This window comes from Tiliqua scincoides, chromosome 1 (assembly GCF_035046505.1).
Source record: "Tiliqua scincoides isolate rTilSci1 chromosome 1, rTilSci1.hap2, whole genome shotgun sequence".
Lineage (NCBI taxonomy): Eukaryota > Metazoa > Chordata > Lepidosauria > Squamata > Scincidae > Tiliqua > Tiliqua scincoides.
Genome location: NC_089821.1, coordinates 200149346 through 200166918, shown reverse-complemented (window position 1 = coordinate 200166918; position 17573 = coordinate 200149346). Strand labels below are relative to the sequence as shown.

Here is a 17573-nt window from a genome sequence, read left to right as displayed (position 1 = left end):
CAGCAGCAGCAGCGGGGCACCAAAATGGGCAGGGGCGGCAGCAGCTGACAGAGCCGGTGCCCTCGCAGCCCACCTCGGCGAACTTCCCTCCTCGGGCGGCCGCCGCTCGGCTACGAGTCGCTGCCGCCGCCGCCTGCCTGGAGCGAAACCAGAGTTCCCGCAGGGGAGCCCGTCGGGGGCGGCGGCGGCAGCGTCGAGGAGAACAAGGAAAGTTTCCCGCCGCCGCCGGCCGGAGCCAGGAAGCGCCGGCTGGTCCTGCCGCTGCCGTGGAGAGCCGCCCCGCGGTCGCTGGCGCCGCTGCCCCGCGGCCGGCGCGGGCTGTAGGGGGCGCCTTGCGCGCGGGAGGCCATGCCCGCCGTCAACCTGTTGCCCCTCTTCGGTAGCCCGTCGGGCGCGGGCGCTTCGGGCGGCTCTCTGGGCGGGGGCGCCTCGGGCGGCCTCGGGGGCAGGAAGGCGCCCGGCCTGAGCGGTGGGTTCCGGCTGACGGAGAAGTTCGTGCTGCTGCTGGTGTTCAGCGCCTTCATCACGCTCTGCTTCGGGGCCATCTTCTTCTTGCCGGACTCCACCAAGCTGCTCAGCGGCGTCTTCTTCCACTCCGCCGCCCTCCAGCAGCCGCAGCAGCAACCGGCGCCGCCCGCGCAGTGGGACCAGCGCGCACACGCCGCCGGAGGGGGGAGCAGCAGCAGCAGCAGCTATGGAGCCGACGCCACCGGGGCCGCCGCGGAGAACTTGGCCAAGATCCGCGAGGACCACGAGCGAGCGCTGCGAGAGGCCAAGGAGACGCTGCAGAAGCTGCCCGAGGAGATCAGCAGGGACATCCACCAGGACAAGGACCGCTTCCTGCTCCAGGACAGGCTGGGCAGGAAGGAGGCGGGGGTCGCCGGCTTGCCCGACCTGCCCTTCCGCAAGCCCATCGGGACCGTGGGGGAGGAACCGGCCGACCCCGTCACCCGGCAGAGGAGGGCGAAGATCAAAGAGGTGGGTGGCCCTTCCCGGGTGGGATCACACTGTGATACCACTCATACCATGACCCCCACAGTCCTTCCTGCGGTTTTTCTTACTGCCACCTGTCTTGGATGCGGCTCTGAGTCTGCTGCAGGTGGCCTTTGGGGGCGAGTAGAAACTTGTAATGAGGAAGAGAGAGTACACGTGTCCCTATCTGTAGTGTGGCATTCTGAGGTCTTCATCTGGCTGACATCATGGGCAGCTTTAAAGATGATTCAGCCTCATTGCCCGAAAGTCTTTCTCAAGGCTCCTGGAAGAAGAGGATTGCAGGTATCAACTTTTTCCTCTCCTTTGTAACCCTTGTTTGGGGGCTCCATCTAATGAAAAGAACAGGGAGAGGAGGGGAGCTTAATGGTGACAAAGGTATCTTGCTCTTTAAGCACTATCAGACCAGGCATGGAATCCTGGAATAACAGTCCTTGTCTTGCATGGGTTTGAATTTTATATCCATCTGAAGATGTGTCAGAAAGCCTCCCTGTATCCCCTATCAGAGCAAGTGCCACTTTAGATTTCAGTGTTGAAAAGCAACCTCTAGCTGGCATACAGGAATGCAACACGTATACCGAGAACTACATTATATAACTTTATAAAGTCTAATCTCTTTTTAAGATTAATCAAAAGGGATTAAAAAAAACCAGCCACTTTTTTTAAATTAGGAGGCTGTCAGAAAGTATTTGAATAACTCTTGGACCTTTTAGTTGTCATTTAGTGATTACCTTTTCAGATGCCCTTTTACAGCTTTTTCCTTTATCCATCTATTAATTCTGTATTGCTTAGTTTGTCTTGTGCTTTGTTTTCTTAAAGTTATTGAAAAATGCTTTTCACATGGACAGTTGTTCCTGTTTAGGAAAAGGTAGTAGGAATATTTGCACACAAGTACTTGGGACCCTATGTTGAAGAAATCATTACGTGATTTACGGGGCGCAGAGTACTATCTGTTCTTCTGGAGCTTACTAAAGGTTCTAAATTAGACCCAAAGTTGAAAAGGGACTTGTTTCATATTTGACACAACTCCTAATGTGTGAGATACTTCCATGTAGGGGAAAAATGTGAAATGCACATTTATCATAAATGATCATATGCGGGGGGGGGGCGCGATATGTGCATTCTATAATGTAAAGTGGCACGCACTTTGGACAAGAAAATGGAAGATGAAAATTTTGATTAGTCACAGCATGTTGATTAGCATAGCCAGTTACTTTTTTGTGCTTTTGGCATTTTTCAAAAATGATCTGGTTAACTAGAAAGCATGGATGAAAATTCAGAATAGGCACATCAGACTTCTACATAGATATGTTTACTAGCATGTTGTTATCTCCCAACTATGGTATCTATGAAGCTGGATAATTCAGGGACAGTTAGTGTAGACTTTGTCTCTGATTTTAGGAGTTGGGGGACTTGATGGTAGCAGTAGCTCTTGGGGATGTGTTTCAGTAGCTGCATGCCACAGTAGCAGCCAGTAAGATCCTATCCCTACTGGTTTGCATGCCTGCCCAGGTTTTCATGTTTTTTACACAACTGAACAGCTTGAACTTCCTAATCTATATAGTAAGTTGCCATTATAGGGATGAATCACTTGGTAAATCATCTAATTAAATTTAGAATCAAAGCTGTTACTGTTACTGACTCTTTGGTTGATACATCAGGCTTGTAATTACAAAAGTGTGATTTCATGGGTCTGTGATGTTTTACCTATGCTACCTTCTTATGTGATAAGGGCAAAGCAGTTGTTCAAGCTTCCATTCCAAGTGATTTGTGAAATAGGCTCAAGGCTACTTAAAAAGCTTTTGGAATTGAGGGTACCAGCAAGTGGTGCAGAATATTATACCTGTTACACTTTCCTCAGTTTCTGTCTGTCCAGTTTGTCTGTCCTCTGTGTACCTTAGACTAGATTTTTTTCTGAACAGATGGCAGTTAAGCAAACAAGCTAGCACAGTCTTGGATACATGTTCACAAGTCTTCTGAGACTGTGCCCTGCATTCTAAGAGGGTGCTATAATTTTTCATTCTTCATCTATAATTTAACATCTTCAGAGCAACTGCTAGAATCGTGTATCTAATTAGATACTGTTCAGACATGTGGTACTATAACTGATGTTGACTATGTTTGTATCAAGTGATAAAACAGGAAGAAAGGAGTGTGGAGGAAGTAGGAGATACAATCCCTGGTTAACAAACTATGCTTAGTTTGATTTTGTAACTGAAAAAAGTCATGTCTGTTAAAATTTTTGCTATAGAAAGTTCTCTCAGGTGTGCATTGCATAAAGAACAGTTCTCAGCTAACTAGGTTCATTGTATGTTTACTTGGAAGCCCCCACTGAATTCAATTGGGCTCCTTTTGTAGGTTTACTAGGAAGCTTGTCTTATGAGGCAAACTGTATGTTGCATGTGGGGGTATGCATTATTTGGTACCCTTCCAACTTGCATACTGTTCTTGGATTTTTTTTTGCTCCAGAATAGACAAATGATGATGGAACTCAAAGTGCTTTATGGTTTAGAGACTCATATTCTTTTCCCACATGTTGTTCTGTTGATCATTCTCTAACTGCACATTGCAACAGGCCAGTATAAATGAAGATTTTGTTCAGCTGTTACCTTGTAGTTGTAGTGGTCCTGCTTCTGAAGGATATGTGATGAACCTGGTAGATAACTACTTCAGTTCTGTTTGGCAACTTTTCTACTTTCCAATGCTTTGTACATCTTGTTGGAGAACTTTGGTTGGAAAATGCTGCAGACTTTTAAATGTTTTACAATAGTATTTTATTTGTAGTGATTTCTTCCAAATTCACACATTTGAAAACTATCTAGTCCATGGGCTGGAAGATTTCAATGAATATGGTTTGATTGGTCATAGAAGTAGTACCACACCATAAATGCCTTGCAGCCCACTTCAGGTCTGGAAGTAGTGTCTAAGTATGGAAAGGGTCTGGAGCTCATGCTTGGCATGAAATGTCAAATGTTTTCTTTAGTTGACAGCTCTAGATCACAAGACCTAAATAATTGCATTGGGCTGCTAGTCCATGTAAACTGTTCCACAAGTAAAGGACAAGTTCTTAATTTTACATTGGAGAGTATCACTTGTTTAGGCTGATACATTTCCTCAGTCCTATCTTCTGTAAACATGAAACTGTATATTCACATCCTGTATTGCCTCTTCCTTTCCTGTTATGCTGGTGTTAACTTTGCATGCTCACCCAGGCAGCCTTCAAAATTTGTTTCAGAGTGTGAGTATACAGTAAAGACTTTTTTGGCTTCTTTTGTGCAGCTTTCTTTGGGTTCTGGGATTTGCATAGTGATTTGTCCCAGACGGTATTTACCTTTTTTTATAAAAGTCATATATAGTTGTCCATACTTCCTTCACTCACAGAAGAACAGCCCCACTGGATCAGGCCATAGGACCATCTAGTTCAGCTTCCTGTATCTCACAGCGGCCCACCAAATGCCCCAGGGAGCACACCAGATAACAAGAGACCTGCATCCTGGTGCTCTCCCTTGCATCTGGCATAGCCCATTTCTAAAATCAGGAGGTTGCACGTACACATCATGGCTTGTAACCTGTAATGGATTTTTTCTCTAGAAACTTGTCCAATTCTCTTTTAAAGGTGTCCAGGCCAGGATCACCACATCCTGTGGCAAGGAGTTCCACAAAAACAATCACATGCTGAGTAAAGAGTGTCTCACATCATACCTTTTGTTGCAAACCTCTTAAGAATTTTGTGGTGTGCACTACTGTTCTAATGTGTGGGTCTCAGTGGCGTTGCTAAGGAGGTGTGGGGGGTGTGGGCCACACCGGGTGATGTCCAAGAGGGGGGTGACGTACACTGGGAGGGTGATGCGCTAAAATCATGGTGGTTAGGAGTAATACCGTCACGTTATATACTGTTGGATGCAGAATTTCAAGCAGAATGCAATGCAAAAAATGGGAGTGAAATATCTCCTTTCTATCAAAAGTTATTGGCAAAAAACAGAAAACAAAATATGCATGGAGCCCAATGGAAAGAGAAACCAAGGGGTATTGTGTGTTTACTCCCGAGTAGGTGAACATGCCTTAGTCCATCTGAAAGGGCAGGCTGAGAGGAATCCAACAGCACCAGAATTGTCCTGATCCAATGAATGTACCCCCCCAGAAACACCTGAGAAGGAAGTCCCTCCAAGTTGGTGAATGTATTGAGCCGTATGGAAAGCAAAACTAAGCCACGTGGTTATGTTTACTTGCGAGTAAGCAAATGTGCCTTGTCGCCTGGGCCATGCTCTGGACGGCGTGCTGTGGGCTTTCGGCTAGTGCTGGCTCAGCACAGACGCTGAGCTGGCACCAGTACTGACCTGGTACTAAGTGTTATGGGTGTGCCTTATGGCACGTTTGCAACATTCAGTGCAGGGTTGGCGCTAGGAGCTCAGGATTGGGCTCTTAGGCTGCGGTTTGTGCATATAAGAGTAAATTCAATTGAACACAGCAGGACAATTTGAGTAAATATGCATAGAGTTGTGCTGAGAGACTACAGTCCTATACATTCTTACTGGGCAGCCCAGTCCTGAGTTGCTTGGCGTGCGGGGTTGCAGCAGTGCCACAAATGGCTGCTGCTGTATCCAGTGTGCCCCAGGCAGCTGCTGCCACATCCTCAGGAGAAGGGGACTATTGTCCCCTACCCCTGAGTAAAGCAAGTAGCCCCACAATGAGGCTACTTGATTCTACGATGACACAAAGGTTGGTGTAGAATGAAGAGCCTCTGTGTTGGGCAAGGAGCCTGACAAGGAAGCTCAGGATCTGGTGGAGCAAAGCTCCATTGGTCCCGCCTCCCTCCTGTCCCATTCCCTCTCCCGGCACGCCTCCTTCCTTCCCTCCCTCTGCCTCCTCTGCCCCGGATCGCTTCCTCATCACCTCCCCCATGCCCCCTCCCACCTCTCTGCTGCCTGGCAGTCCGCCTTATAGCACATTTGCAGCAGTGTGCACCCAGTAACCCAGCGCACACTCTGAGATTGGACCCTGAGAGTCCCATTGCATTTAGTAGGATTTAGTTCCAAGTAAGTATGCATAGATTTGAGTTACACATGTTTTCCAACATTTCTTTTCTTAATTGACTGTCTTTTCTCCTGATTTGCAGTATATTATAGTTCAGAAATTGCTCTTAAAAGTTGTATAGAAGGGAAACGTTTAGTATCCAAAATCAAAGTATTGGAGGCAGATCCTGAATGAGTTTTATCTGGCCTGATTATCAGAAGTAAAATAAGGTATTAGTAGAGGTGTTTCAAAACTGTGTTATTCACTCAGAAGTAAGCCCCTTGTGTTCAGTAAGACTTAGGCTGTAATGCTATCTTACTCACCAGAAACAAGCATCTTTAGATATTAGGGAACCGAAATGCTCTGCATTTCTACTCACTACTTATTATAGTCAATGGTGCATACTCTCAGATAACAGTTGATATGATTGCAGCCTAACTGGCTTGGTACATACTCCAGAGAATAAATTTCACATGTGGTTGTGTTTTAACAATTATTCAGCAGTTATTCACACTAAAGCAAAAAAAGCAATATCAGGAAAGGGTTTAAACATAGCTTTGCTAGTTCTGATGGGTGAAAGAAACAGTAAGGCTTGCTTATGTGGTTCTTGTTCTCCACCCATCTGCAGCTTAGAGAAATGCACTTTAGAATACATACCTTTTTAAAGTTTAAATGTTTCAATTTAATAATTTGATGTCTAACCATTTTATTGAATGTGCGTTCTGTGTGTCTTGCTTAATGAACCTCAAGGTGGATTGCAGTAATAAACAACCATGCACACCTCTCAGAAGCTCTTAATCCCCTTGCCAATGTGTGCTTGCCTTCAGTTCTGCAGTTCCAGGGCAACTAGCAGTTGGAACAGAGTACTTTCTGGCATGGGAAGTAAGCTCCATGCTTCTTCCATTTCTAACAGCTGGACCAAGCTAGTCTTACATGTGATAGGTAGCAGGGGATTCAACCTTCCAGCAGCCTTTAGCCCTATGGCTGATGGCAGAGGCTAAAAGAGAAATTCAATGACACCTTGTTATTATAGCAAAGTTCTACCTTTATGGAAATTACTGGCAGCTTCTTCTGGATCTTGATGCCTTAGCAAACTACCATTTAAGATTTTACAAGATTTCTTTAAAAGTAAGGTTTGAATAGTAAGTGCAAGAACTCTACCCTCCTTCTCCTAATCTGATTTCCACTAATCATACAGTTTTCTAGATTACAAATGATTTTTTTTAATTGCTCTTTGTCTAAGGTTGAATTAGATATACAGGTATTTAGAATGTGGATCATCCAGAAAGAGCACAAGTGAGAATAGTCAGTTATTAGTGGAGAACTGTCAGTCTATGTATTTTTGGAATCTTAATTGGTCACTTCTGTTACACACCCACAGCTTAGAAGATGTATAGTAACTCAGTTCAAAGAAAGCTGAAAATGTCATGGCTTCCACTTCAACATAGTGCTTTAGGTTTCTATATGAAACCATTCTTCAACCCATTCTTCACATTTGAGGGGGGTCATAGGTTCAATTCAAAATGTTTAATGTTGGCTTGAGTTTGTTAATAGAGTAGACTTCTAATCTGGCACCTTTGGAGCCCAGATTGTGCCAGATTATCAAATATGCTGAACTGTCAGATGGTCCATGAAGGAAGTACAGGCATGCCCTGAGCTGAGGCACTGTTTATGTTGCTCAAGCAGCTGCAGCAGGTTGGACTGATTGCCATACCCCAGCTACCTGGGCATGAGCTTGCTGTACTTCAACCATGTGCTGGTGCTGTACTCAAAAAGTGCAGCAGCTGCTGTGCCAGAACATGCACCCAGAGCTGAGCCTGCCAGGGCACTACTGATTCCAAGTACATCCAGTGCCTCTGCAGAGTCATGGTGGCCAAGGAGCCTGGGTGAGAAGGCCGGGGCAGGAAGGTGCTGTGCAACAAGATGCCCTGTAAGCTTAGGAAGGAAAAGGGGAGTTGAGTTCTTGCCATTTTGGTGTTAGAATATATGGACTTAGATATCTGGACTGTATTTAGATTTTGTGTTACTCTTTGCAGTTAAGAGAGACTGACAAATAGAACTGACACTGTTTATTTATTTATTTATTTTTCAATCTACTATAATTCTGCACAAGTGCACAAGTGGTGGAAGAATCTATCCCTTTTCCAACAAGCATTGGGAAGAGACATAGTGTTGCCTCATTTGTATGGGCTTGGATGAGAAAAACAAATTCCTGATTTCTTCCTTGATGAAACTTTCGTGCAAGTGAGAGCCTGTTGAAGGCTGCGCAGGGGTCAGGCCAGTTGCACCAGCAAGCAGAATTGTGGATGCCTGTTTCCCAGGAGCTATGTTGCTAAACAGCAGGTAGCATTATAGAATCTTGAAATGCCATTTGTTAAATCTTTGTAGTTGTCTGGAGGAGAGAAAAAAAATTTTTAAATGGTCAGCTGCCAAAAACATCTCAAGTCTTCATTTCTAAGAGCTACTGTTCTTTGTATCATCAACAGATGTCCTTGCTGTTTAATAATATTGACTCCTGAAGTTTGGCTAGGCTGCCAGCCAGTATTGTCAGACTGGCTTGGTATTTCTGGATATCTGTTCAAGTGTGTGCACATGTGTATCATGATACATTTGCCTCCGGTGCTTTAAAGCACAGAGTACTAAAGCAAATAAATCAGTGATGAACCTAATGTATTTCTCCATTGATCTTTATGCAAACATTTACTCTTGTGTATCTGTCTCACATTGTCTGATCTCTCTCCAAGCTTGATCAGACACATGCTTCCAAGGGACTCTCATGTTTGTGCAGTTTGTAGAGCCACACTGACTTAGTATGAGCGGTCATGTCACATGTTTTACAAGCAGGTCTCTTTCAGTATTTATCTCTTGAACTTGCTACAGCACTTCTATGCAAAACATAGTGACTTCCTTGTGTTACCTGGTTCCCACAGTAGTTCATGGGTTTTCATGTGTGTGAGTGAAACTGAATTCTTTTCTATGGTTCTTATATCTGGCATTGAAGCAAACGTAGATGTCTGCTATACGATTAAATAAACTGGGTACTAATGTCCTATATAAAGATGAGGGTTAAGGGATAGTGATGTTTATAACTCTTATGATGCCTTCAGCAAACTTTTTTATTTTTCTGGTTTTGAAAAATATACTCAGACTAATTTTTGAAATGTATTTCAGTCTCTATCTCTAACTATGAAATATATTTTAAAGGCTTAGATTCTAAGTTGCCCATGCAGAGCAGAAGGCACTGCTATTTGCACAGTGGAAGGGGGATGTTTTTTACAGTCTTCCACAGCAGATCCCTGTACCTCATATTGTTCTGTTCTAGATGATTCCTCCAATCCTTAGAGCGTGTGTTGGAACACTGCGGAGGGAGGGAGGGAGGAGAAGAAAGTCTTGTTCTGCTTACTGAGCTCTGTTGTATTAGCAAAATGGAAATTATAATCTGAACCAATCGGCCTGGGGCTAAATACCTCTACCCCAATAGACTGCCAGGGCTTCAAAGTCCTGCTCTCCCCCATTTTTTCGGGGAATTCAAAAAGGAGCAAAAGTCTGCCTTGTGTATCCGCACTCTAAACAAGCATATTTAGGCTTCCCAACCCCCTGGAATTCACGACAGAGACAGCATTCTAGAATAGGTGTCTTCAGACTCCATCAGCAGCTGCTACTGTTCTGCTTCTTAAAAAATATTCCTCCCTTTTATCTAGTAGCAAAAAAAGACAATTTAATTGGTAGCCATAGGAGCGCACTTGATGAGACACTGGAAATGCAGCAGTGGATGGGGGTCCATTCTCTCTGGTGGTCCATGGGGGAACCATCTCATTGAGTGACGGCTCCTCCACAGAATACCAGAAAGGTTGGAGAATGGACCCTACCACAGCTGGCACTTCAGCAATCACTGTTCCATCAGAGAGGACTACCTACAGCCACAGCAGACACTTCAGTGGTCCATGGGGGAGCACTCACTTGGCGAGGCACTGGAAGTGAACAAAAATCATCATTTTCCTGGGACCTCACAGACCATTTCTCAGGGTCTCACGTACGGAACCACTGACCTATACCACCACCATCTTTCCATGTGTGCAAATGTATGTATTATATATGTCTTACATTGTTGCACCATAAATAAGTAAAAAGATATGTGGTCCATAAATCTTGTAGTATATGTCCTATGGAACACATATTAAAGTAAACTCGTGATTATTACAGTTATCTCTGGATTCCTCTGTCAAATTCCATTTTCACAGAACTAGTTCTGATGCAAAACTAGACCACGGTGAAAACAAAACATGGTGCTACAAGAATGAGCCTTCAGGGAGCCTTGGGTGCTCTCTTCCCTGTCACACAAAGCAGTTTGTTCTCTCCTTTTCAGGTTTGTGATGTGTTTTAATTTCCACCCCCATCCTGCCTTATAGGGCAAGTACAAACCTTAACTTGTCAATTCAACAAAAAGACAGAGAAGAGGGAATGTAGAATCCATCCAAGGGCTCCTCAAAGGCTCATTTCCAAATGCAGCACTAGCCCAGCAGTCAAAACCCAGAATGCCTGTCTGAGGTGTTAACTTAGAAATAGTAAAGAAATTGTCCAGTTTGTCCAGCTCTTGTCCAGTTTGGATCACATTGAGTATAAAAACTTCTTGTCTTTTGAAGTGTGATTGAGAAAACCATGGTGGATAGTGGGGAGTTGTGTTCTCTTTTCAGTTTCTTTTGAGATGTTGGTTTTATTTCTACTTTTTTAAAAAATGCTGTGTTTTATGCAAGTCTGACCCCTTATGGCTGCTCTGCCTTCATTGGACCAGGCAGTAAACAGTTTTTTTTTCAGTTGAGAAAATTAAAACTTCAAAGAGAATGTGTGATCTGTAAAATATTAGTGAGAAGCAAGTAAGCAAGTACTTACTACCCACTTGCTTAGGTCAGTTTGGCACTGGGAGGATGAACGAAAATGGCCAACGCCTGCTAGAGTTTTGCTGTCATCACGGTCTCTGTGTCAGCAACACGTTCTTCAACACAAAGCCCCAACATAGAGTCTCTTGGAGACATCCAAGATCAAAGCACTGGCACCAGCTCGACCTGATCCTTACCAGACGCTCCAGCCTTCCCAGCATCAAGATCACACGCAGTTATCATGGTGCTGCCTGCAACACTGACCACTCCCTGGTGTGCAGCAGAGTGAAACTGCAAACAAAGCGACTGTATCACACGAAAAAGGAAGGAAGACCTCACATTGATACCAGCAAGACCCGGGATCAGAGAAAAGTGGAGGAATTTGCACAAGCGCTTGAGGAATCTCTTCCAGGCCCGGCCGACGCAAACGCATCCAACAGATGGGAACATTTCAAGAATACCGTTTACAACACCGCCTTGTCCATATTCGGCAAGAAGACCAACAAGGTGGCAGACTGGTTTGAAGCCCACTCTGAGGAGTTGACACCAGTCATTGAGGAAAAGAGGAGAGCTCAAGCAGCATACAAGGCCTGCCCCAGTGAGCGCAACCTGCAGGTCCTCCGAACTGCTCGCAGCAAAGTCCAACAGACTGCCAGGAGATGTGCTAACGACTACTGGCTCCAGCTCTGTTCCGAGATACAGATAGCAGCTGACACGGGCAACATCAAGGGGATGTATGATGGTATCAAGCAGGCCCTAGGTCCAACACAGAAGAAAATTGCCCCTCTGAAGTCTGCCACAGGCGAGGTCATCCAGGATCGGGCGCAGCAGATGGAACGCTGGGTGCAGCACTACTCTGAGCTATATTCCAGAGAAAATGTAGTCACCGAAGAAGCACTGAACAACATTGAGTGCCTGCCTGTGCTGGAAGAGCTTGACAGTGAACCAACCCTAGAAGAACTTCACGTGGCCCTGGACTCCCTTGCCTTTGGCAAGGCACCTGGAAAAGACAGCATCCCTGCTGAAGTCCTAAAATGCTGCAAAGAGATCATAGTCACTGAGCTGCATGAAATCCTCTGTCTCTGCTGGAGAGAAGGTGGAGTACCTCAAGACATGAGGGATGCAAACATCATCACGCTGTACAAGAACAAAGGTGACAGGGGTGACTGCAACAACTACCGCGGCATCTCTCTCCTTAGCGTTGTAGGAAAGCTGTTTGCCCGAGTTGTACTAAAGAGGCTCCAGGTACTTGCAGAGAGCGTCTATCCAGAATTGCAGTGTGGATTCCGAGCCAACAGGTCCACCACTGATATGGTATTCTCCCTTAGACAACTGCAGGAGAAATGCAGGGAACAACGACAGCCACTCTTTATAGCCTTCATAGATCTCACAAAGGCTTTCGACCTGGTCAGCAGAGACGGCCTCTTCAAGATTCTCCCCAAGATTGGATGTCCACCCAGGCTCCTCAGCATCATCAGATCTTTCCACAAGGACATGAAGGGCACTGTTGTCTTCGATGGCTCCACATCAGACCCTTTTGCCATCCGAAGCGGAGTGAAGCAGGGCTGTGTTCTTGCACCAACCTTGTTTGGGATTTTCTTCGCTGTCCTGCTGAAGCAGGCCTTTGGAACTGCAACAGAAGGCATCTATCTCCGGACCAGATCAGACGGAAAGCTCTTCAACCTCTCCAGACTGAGAGCAAAATCCAAAGTCCAGCTGAAATGTCTGCGTGACTTCCTCTTTGCCGACGATGCAGCTGTCACTACCCACTCTGCCAAAGATCTCCAGCAGCTCATGGATAGTTTTAGCAAGGCCTGCCAAGATTTTGGACTGACAATCAGCCTGAAGAAAACACAGGTCATGGTTCAGGATGTGGACTCACCTCCCTGCATTACAATCTCTGAGCATGAACTGGAGGTTGTCCATGACTTTGTGTACCTTGGCTCAACGATCTCCGACACTCATTCTCTCGATACCGAGCTAAACAAGCGCATCGGTAAAGCAGCTACCATGTTTTCCAGACTCACAAAGAGAGTCTGGTCCAACAAGAAGCTGACGGAACATACCAAGATCCAGGTCTACAGAGCTTGCGTCCTGAGTACACTTCTGTACTGCAGCGAGTCATGGACTCTTCGCTCACAACAGGAGAGGAAACTGAGCGCTTTCCACATGCGCTGCCTCCGACGCATCCTCGGCATCACCTGGCAGGACAAAGTTCCAAACAACACAGTCCTGGAACGTGCTGGAATCCCTAGCATGTATTCACTGCTGAAACAGAGACGCCTGCGTTGGCTTGGTCATGTCGTGAGAATGGATGATGGCCGGATCCCAAAGGATCTCCTCTATGGAGAACTCGTGCAAGGAAAGCGCCCTACAGGTAGACCACAGCTGCGATACAAGGACATCTGCAAGAGGGATCTGAAGGCCTTAGGGATGGACCTCAACAAGTGGGAAACCCTGGCCTCTGAGCGGCCCGCTTGGAGGCAGGCTGTGCAGCATGGCCTTTCCCAGTTTGAAGAGACACTTTGCCAACAGTCTGAGGTTAAGAGGCAAAGAAGGAAGGCCCATAGCCAGGGAGACAGACCAGGGACAGACTGCACTTGCTCCCGGTGTGGAAGGGATTGTCACTCCCGGATTGGCCTTTTCAGCCACACTAGACGCTGTGCCAGAACCACCTTTCAGAGCGCGATACCATAGTCTTTCGAGACTGAAGGTTGCCAATAGTGAGAAGCAACCTTGGAAGAATGTGCTGTGTTCATCCAAAGAAATGCAGTATAGATGAGAAGATAGGCTTTGTGTCTCTCTTCAAGCCAGTAAAGGAAGGGGCTGGGTTACTTTGGTTCTGCACCCTTCTCCCCTCACAGTGATAATAGAAACAGTAACTGCCCCGTGAGGGGGAAGAAGAGAAGATAAAAGCAAGGCATACCCACTATTGTCTCTTTTTTATTGTAATGGTTTCCTGTTTTTGTTTTATGTAATGTACTAGGAGCCTTGTAGGCTAAAGGGTGGGGAAAACAAATACTTTAAAAAAAGATAAAATTACAGGTTTAATCACCTTGAAAATTGTGAGTAGATAGCTTTAAAGTGCTCTGGCTTAATTGATTTGTGGATTACAGCCACAATCTATCACCCTATCACAAGTTTAGCTTATTACTCTCTGATACTTGTCCATTAGCATATGTGAAGTGCTGGTCTCTGTTTCCTGTTCGACAGGTATAAATTTGGAACCTTGTTAGCAAAAGCTGGTGCCTTTATGGGGAGAGGGATACTCAGCCCCCAGAGGTCCAGTCTTAGGTATACTTTTCCAGGGATTATGTTGAAAGAGTGATAGTATACTAGTATGTATACTAGTGATACAGTATGATACTGTATGTGATATTAGTGATCATAGTGATCACTAGTAAGTGATCATGTGATACTAGTAAGTATGTATAAGAGTGATACAATACTCCTATGAAATACTCAGAACAGTATGTGTAGTAGCTAGGGAGGTATTTAGTCAAGCAGTTCACGCAGATGTTTCACTGACAGTTCTAAAATGAAAGAATGTGAAAGTTTCTCAAAGCTAACCATATTACAATATTTTGTTATCCAACAGAATCTTGCTGAACACTGTATAACCATAATCAAATTTCTGACTTGGAAATGGGCGACTATTGAGAGTTTATATTTCAAAATGTAGTTCTCTGAAATAGATAGATGTTTTAGCATCCTGGCTTCAGAAAGAGTTTAATACTTAACAATACAGTCTTTAGATAACTTTCTAGGTATGCATATTAGATTTGGTAAATAGCCTTTAATCCAATGTTTCTCAAACTGTGGGTCGGGACCCGCTATGTGGGTCATGAGCCAATTTCAGGTGAGTTCCCATTCATTTCAATATTTTATTCTTAATATATTAGACTTGATGCTACCATGGTGTGTGACTGCATTTGGGGAAATGCTACAGACCTGTACTTTTAACAAGTTACTATGTATATTCTTTTAACAATGATAGTAAATGGGGCTTAATACTTAGTAGGACTGGACCCTAGGATTGTTAAAAATTTTCCTGCTTGATGATGTTGCTTCCAGTCATGACATCACTTCCAGTGGGTCCTGACAGATTATTATTCTGAAGAGTGGGTCCTGGTGCTAAATGTGTGAACCACTGCTTTAATCAATTGGGTTTTCTTCTAAGAGCCAAATAAGTATGATGGTAAATACATTGTCTTGTTTGAGGCTTATTTTCAAATAGCAGCGGGGTCAGGAGAAGTAGAAATTTGGATCTGTTTATCCCACACCATTTTCTTTCCAAAAGTTATTTCCCTGAATATGCCATTTGCTACAGTTGCTCCCAGGTGGTTTTGGCATGGAAATGGTGGAGAACTGAGGGGTTAAACAGACTATTCCTCATGCATAAGAAAAGCCCTGTTAGATCAGATCAAGGCCAATCTAGTGGAGCATTGTTTTCCCACTGTGGTTAACCAACTGCCTCTGGGAAGCCAACATAGAGATAGACATGCTTCTCTCCTGCCTTTGCTGTTCTGCAATTGATATTGAGAGACATACTGCCACTGAAGTGGCAGATAGCATATAACCCATCAAGTCTATTGATATTCTTGGCCTCCAAGAATTTGTCCAGTTGCCTTTTAAAGCTAGTGGCCATCACCACATCTTGTAGCTATGAATTCCACAGGCTGGCCATATGCTATGTGAAGAAATACCTCCTATGTATCTAAAAATCTTGCCACCCTGTTTAGTGGTGTTGGCAAAATTGACCACTTCACTATTTACTCTAACTCCAAATCGTTAATGAGCAAGTTATAGGCACTGGTCCCAATAAAAAACTTACTTCCATTGATAAATTGCCCATTATTCCTGCTGTCTGCATCCTTGTCTTTCACCATTTACCTGTGCATAAAAAGACCTTGTCATGGCTAAGAGGGGACTCCCAAGAGATTGCAGCTTAGTAATTAGTGCGCTTCTCATTTTCCTTTGTTGGATAAGCAACTGAATGGGAGAAGTCTTGGTAGAATGTATCTATTGCCTGCAGGCTGGGGGAAGCTGTCTGGCCAAAAACTTACTCTTGGGAGAACTCTTATTGTAATCCCTCACAGTAGCAAGGCAATCCACTGAACAGGCCCATAACCAGGGACCAGGCAGACCAGGGCTTAAAACAGAACCAGGCTTTATTGGAAGTTTAAACAGAGGAAGAATGGTGGGTCAAAAGTGATAGCTAGGAGAATTGAATGAACCAGACAAATGAAATGGAAAATCTGACACATTCTAGCTAGCCATTTCCCTAGCTGTATCACCTTGCCTGAATGAAATCTCCAACTCTTCTTTTCCTAATCCATGAGTGGGTATTCCACAGAATGGATTCTCAGGCTGCTGGAATGGAACTACCCACAACTTCATGTGTGCTGGGAGTTTATATTTGCTGGAGTGGTGTCATGGCCCTTCCTAATTGGTGGAGTGAAATTGAGGCAAGGTGATCCTTGACCCTAGACTGTAATGTCACTGGATAGCCCAGTATGAGTATAAGCAAAGAAAGAATCATTTTAAAAGCCACACTGCAAAAGTATAGAAAAACAGAATAGAAGAGGCTATTTGACTTCATTTAAAGGCAAAATTGTATTCTCACAGAGCTGCTTAGGCGTAAGCACCTTGGAATGCAAATAGATAAGATAGGCCCCAGCTTGGCGGAAGTAGGACAGTCTGCCCGTGTGTGTTTATAGTTTTAAATTGTTGTTCTTCCATGCTTTCAAAGGAAAAGACACATATAGGTAAAATAGTCCTTGCCCTAAAGTGTAGCCAACATATATGGGGACATAGTAGTCATTGTAAGTCTTAAGCAACCTTTGCTACTTGATTTTAGAAAAGTCTTAAGAACAGACAAAAGCTTTAACATTGCAAGAAGGCTTCACAGGTGTTTCTATGTTGACATTAGCATAGAAGGCAAGAAGAAGACAGAAAAGCATGAAATTAGGGGAAAGCTTCTCTGCTCATTAACAGCTCTGCTATCAGTTGGCAATGTTCCTTGGCAAACTAAAAGCATCTAGCTAGCTAACCATAGACACCTGCAAGAGATGAACTTTAGAAGACAACACACATTTTAATTAGATAAGCATCCTTGAACAAGTCAAAGTGAGACAATGCTACTCCCCCTTTGAAAGTAATGAGAGGGCAAGAAGATGAAAGGGACAGAGTGAAAAGTATCAGGAAACTTCTGCTTTTGGAGACTGTTTGAATTGCAACTGAAATAGAGGCAGGCCATAGGGGACTAAAAGTTACTTGAAAAGTTTGAGAGCAAAGAAGCTGGCTGAAGACTTAGTTCAAAGATTACACTTTAGCAGGTGGTAGGCAACCACTGAAGAGGAACGAGGTCACTTCTTAGCAAGGATATACACCACTATGCCTGCCAATATCTTTTATGCTTTTTAGGGCAAAAGATATATCCCTTAATACCAATGTACTCAAGGTAACTGATCACAATAGTTATATAGAATTAAGACATAGAAATCAAAATGTTTGATTTTAGTGAAATTGTTAAAGGAAGTTTAAAGGTCTTTGCTTTGCAGAGGGCCCCACAGTGTTTTACTAAAACCAGAAGAAGAAATGCAGAAGAGATAAGATAGGTGGCTCAAGCAAGGCCATACTAATTAGGATGAGTCTGAAGGGGATGTATGCCAAGAAATGGGTCTGAAGTTC

At 44.4% G+C, this 17573-nt stretch overlaps 1 protein-coding gene across 2 annotated transcripts in view; it reads left to right on the top strand.

The window, feature by feature from the left end:
- Positions 1 to 348: 348 nt before the first annotated feature.
- Positions 349 to 17573, top strand: part of MAN1A1 (mannosidase alpha class 1A member 1) — a 79996-nt gene continuing 62771 nt past the window's right edge. For both annotated transcript variants that reach the window (XR_010793699.1, XM_066613872.1), the window contains exon 1: positions 349 to 978. Coding sequence is in view for 1 of the 2 variants with exons in the window: in XM_066613872.1 (XP_066469969.1) it covers positions 349 to 978 (630 nt within the window). In the remaining variant the exon portion in view is untranslated. The remainder of the gene's footprint in view (positions 979 to 17573) is intronic.